This window comes from Ceratina calcarata, unplaced genomic scaffold (genome assembly GCF_001652005.2).
Source record: "Ceratina calcarata isolate Rehan_Ccalc_2016 unplaced genomic scaffold, ASM165200v1 scaffold371.2, whole genome shotgun sequence".
NCBI classification, from domain to species: domain Eukaryota; kingdom Metazoa; phylum Arthropoda; class Insecta; order Hymenoptera; family Apidae; genus Ceratina; species Ceratina calcarata.
Window position 1 is genome coordinate 620298 of NW_017160229.1, and position 4276 is coordinate 624573.

Consider the following 4276-nt stretch of genomic DNA (forward strand, 5'->3'; position numbering starts at 1 on the left):
TTATTAAGTGAAGTTCAGTATTTAAACAATATTTTTAAATTGAGAAACGTAAAAAATAACAAGGCTTGGATTTTTTATTACGATACCACGATCAAAGCAATGGATCGTCACGAAAGGAACATTGCCTACTAATTGTTAAAATATTTTTAAACAATTTTAGCAGAGGATCGAATCGTGTCCACTTTCCAACAAAGAGATGATCAATGTCCCTCCTCATCTCTGTTGGAAACCGATCTGCATCTTATGCCAGTCTGCCTACATTTTGTTAAAAGTGTGAAGTTCACGTACTTTATCGCGTCCGCTTGATGCGAATCATTTATCATTTCGTAGACGATCTCGTCCTCGTCGAAATCCCAACTATCGGAAACCTTGTCGTCCATTTTTATTTTGATCATTCGATCAATTATCTCACTTAGACTCTTTGCAGTAACGAACTGGGTGATGCTTATTTTGTACCCTTGATTCCACAGCTTCATTACCGTGTGCACCGAGTTCAAAGAGTTGCCGCCCAGTTCGTAGAAATTGGAATCGATTCTCACGATATCAGCATTTCCGATCGCAGATGCCACAGTAGGAAACAATACTTTTGCTTTTTCTAAATCTCTTTCAGGTACTCCTGTGTAGTCGCAGACCATATTGTGATCGTCCTCTAGATAAAAAAATAAGAAGGATACAGTAGAACCTACTTGTATAGTTTTACAAGTATTAAAGTTTTTTACCGTTGCGTGTATTAGCAGTTTCAAAATGCTTCAACAGCGCCTGACGATCGATCTTTCCGTTCGTTAACAGCGGTATATCGTCGACGATTACGACTCGTGGCATCATGTACACGGGTAACATGGTCTGTAGGAACGTCTTAATTTCCAACTCACAGGTGGATGAATTGTCCGCAATGGTTACGAAAGCTATCAGCGCCTAAAGAGTTTCGATAAGTCGAGATTCGTGCCTATTTAGAACAATACTTAGAATGGAAAGAAGGAAAATGTCTGCTGGTACCTGCGATAACTCGCCGGGTTTGTGGCAAAGAGCGACGACTTTGCTGACGCCAGGTGCTTTGGAAACCATTTTCTCCACTTCCGTAAGATCCACGCGGTGTCCTCTGACTTTGATTTGCGAATCCAAGCGACCCTCGTATATGATCACGCCGTTTATTATCCTAGCATAGTCGCCGGTCCGATAAATCCTGGAGTAGTCTGTTCAAAGGACCGTACATGTTTGAATGAAATTTGCCTTTTGAATTTTATAAAAGTTAAAACCCCAGTTCGATAAAAGCAAAGGGGATCAGGGCATCTATTAGACAATGAGTAGATTGCAGATTTGTATGCAAAATAAAACTTCTTGAATACTAATGTAAGAAGAGAGACTTAGTAACAATGGCCTTTAATCGTTTAAACATCATAGTATGCATTTTGCTGTTTATATTTTTTTCATTTTTAACAATTTGTTTTTCTTACGAAATTTGGGATAAAAGATAGAGTGTCCCATTTGAAATTTTATAATTGATATTGATATGACTTTCATTACCATTATTGAAAGGTCGTCTTACTTGAATCAGTGGTGAAGGGGTTGGCCTGGAACTTCTGAGACTCGGGGTCATGAATATAACCCGTGGCGAGGTTCCTTCCGGCTACTATCATCTCGCCCAATTCCCCTTGCGGAACTGGTTGCATTCCTTCGTTCACGATATAAATAATGGAATTGTCTAAAGGCTTTCCTGCAATCAGCAGCCGAGATGGATTGTGTGTGAAGAACAGAGAACCTTGATGTTAACCAGACTACAAGAATTGAAGGTTTAATGGAAGATTCTTGGTTCCTTATTGGAGGATTAACTAATGTACTATTAAGAATTAATTATTTACGCTACTTGTATATATATTCGAATGTCGATGTGTTATAGTATGAAAAAGGGGGCATGTAGGCTCTTCATCGTTGTCGGTTGAGAAAGTCATGTTGATCGTGAGCGTTTAGAAAGAGAGAGCGTCACTTTGTATTACGTAATATAACCGAATATAATAGTAGTTATTGCTTAACATTAAAATAAGTCTGGACAAAATTAATTTATTAGCCTGTATCACTACGTGAGCAATTGAGAATTCTTCAATAACATATAGGTAAATAGTTTACAATAATTCTGCCTCTAAATTGTTTGAAGTTTTAGGAACATTTCGGAATCCATTACATTTTCGAAAAAAATTCCCCTTGCGGTCGCGATCTAGCTGACTCACAGTATCGTCATGATGCAGCAGACTAGTTAGCAGACTGAGAAACTGAAATTCCGAACTTTTTCTATCTCCTTTCAATACTGGTTTATCAAGTACTTTATATCTCTTTACATTAAACAATTTCAGTTTACTAATCAGTCTATTATATCGCGACCTGTTCTGTCTGCGTGTATCTTTGACCCTTACCGATGGGCACTTTCTCCGCTGACTGTAGCTGCCTTCGATCACTCAGCAGGTGATATACAACGTCGCCAATTTCGGTAGTACCGTAAAAATTAGCCAGAATTTTGTTGGAATTCTCGAACGTAGTGAAAAATTCTTCAGCCAACGAAATCGATAACGTTTCGCCAGTACATATCCAAAGTTTCAGCGAGCGAAGCACGTTGTCCTTGCACTGAAACGAGCCACCCAGACTATTAAAAAATTCGCTTAGAAGCATGAAGAGAATGATAAACATATCCAGCGGAATAAATATCTCAAAGGAAAATCGGGCACAATTAAAACATAAGACATCTGTGAAAAATAATTAAATAAAAAAATAAAATAATTAAATAATAAAAACATTTAGTGTTGAATTAGTATTAGTTTCATCAATGCATATATGTATTAAGATATGTATTAATATTATATTAAGATTTGCAATCGCTCGTGTGTAATTAACGTTAACGCTCACCCGCAAACTGAAGTACATGAGTATAGACTGTAAGAGGGTCGGGACCAGCATCAATCGTTGAATCTGAAATCATTACGAATCGTAGACGTCAAAAATCGATTCAAAATCAACGTTCTTAATCAGACTTACTTTATACTTTTCCAATAGAGCGACAAACCTCTTCGGGTTTTTAGTAATGTGTCTAGGAACGACTACTAAGGTACGTCCTTGCAACAACGAGCCCCAAATTTCGGTAACACTGTCTACGAATATCAATGACGTTTTGAAGACGCAGTGGTCCTCGTCCACAGCGTACGGCAGCTCTTGCCAATACCATTGTAATCGGTTCAACACGGTCGTGTGTGACAAAAGTACTCCTGTTACAATGAAAACAACGAACGAAAATGAAACACGCATTATTTATAATTTTCATGTGTCGTGTTTGACATGTACCGAGTGATTCTAAGTTGTTAAAAATACAAGTACTTACAACGAAGGATACGCATGAGTGGCATGCGTCATCGTTCGTATTAAGCAAAAGAGATTAGTTTCGGATGTGATTGACGGTCATGTTACTCATCAAGAATTTAATAGTATGTGTCTCCGCGAAGTTGGAATAATAGACGGAATATTGAGCCTATTGTTTTGAAAATATAATCCAATAAACTTGCGGTCGATTTCTTATGAAACCCGGGCTGAGTATTATTATTTGTGAGAGTATGCGCATGATATTGAAGTGTGATGAGAGTGTTAAATGCAAAATGCAAATACATACATGTATATGTATATTGAAAGACCAAAAATAAATTTCATAAATTTTCTTATTCTGTGTTCTGTTTCATTTATCCCCATTCCTTCTCGTTTAATGCTGTTTCGTTTAGCGCTGGAACTTATTGGAACGTATTCCCCACGTTAAGTAGGTCTTACTGTATTTGGCTTCCACAAATATTTATTATTGTTAAAAAGATCCGATAGGCTCACAAATGGATTAATTACCTTTTGGCGTGCCCGTACTTCCGGAGGTGTACAGGATGATGGCAGTCTCTTCGGGATCTTCTTCAACTTCCAGATTGTCGTTTACCTCGCTCTCGGATAACTTCAACAATTCATTATAACTCACGGTTCTTGTTCCTTCGTAAGTCATCGAATCCGCTGATAAAGAAAGAAGAATTGTGAGCGAAACAGGGTAGCAAATCTATTAATTATCGTACTGACAATTAAAAATTAATCGTTAATTCGAATTTATTTTAATTAAAAATCCAAACTTATTCCTTATTCGAGATTTCCTCCAATTAAGAATTAAGATTTAATCGTTAATTTATATTTTTCTAATTACAAGTTGAAGGTATATATTTTTAAATAGACGAAATTTTAAGTAGCGATTGAATTTTAGTTGTTAATT

The 4276-nt window shown here is 37.0% G+C and overlaps 1 protein-coding gene across 4 annotated transcripts in view; it reads right to left on the reverse strand.

The window, feature by feature from the left end:
- The window catches only part of LOC108625792 (mycosubtilin synthase subunit C-like), a 16392-nt gene that overhangs the window by 2363 nt on the left and 9753 nt on the right, over positions 1–4276 (reverse strand). For all 4 annotated transcript variants that reach the window (XM_018026069.2, XM_026814253.1, XM_026814252.1 and 1 more), the window contains exons 4-11: positions 3871–4026; positions 3025–3251; positions 2896–2958; positions 2409–2616; positions 1547–1714; positions 997–1193; positions 720–915; positions 289–649 (exon numbers count right to left, since the gene is read on the reverse strand). In XM_018026069.2, the coding sequence (XP_017881558.1) occupies positions 289–649; positions 720–915; positions 997–1193; positions 1547–1714; positions 2409–2616; positions 2896–2958; positions 3025–3251; positions 3871–4026 (1576 nt within the window). The remainder of the gene's footprint in view (positions 1–288; positions 650–719; positions 916–996; positions 1194–1546; positions 1715–2408; positions 2617–2895; positions 2959–3024; positions 3252–3870; positions 4027–4276) is intronic.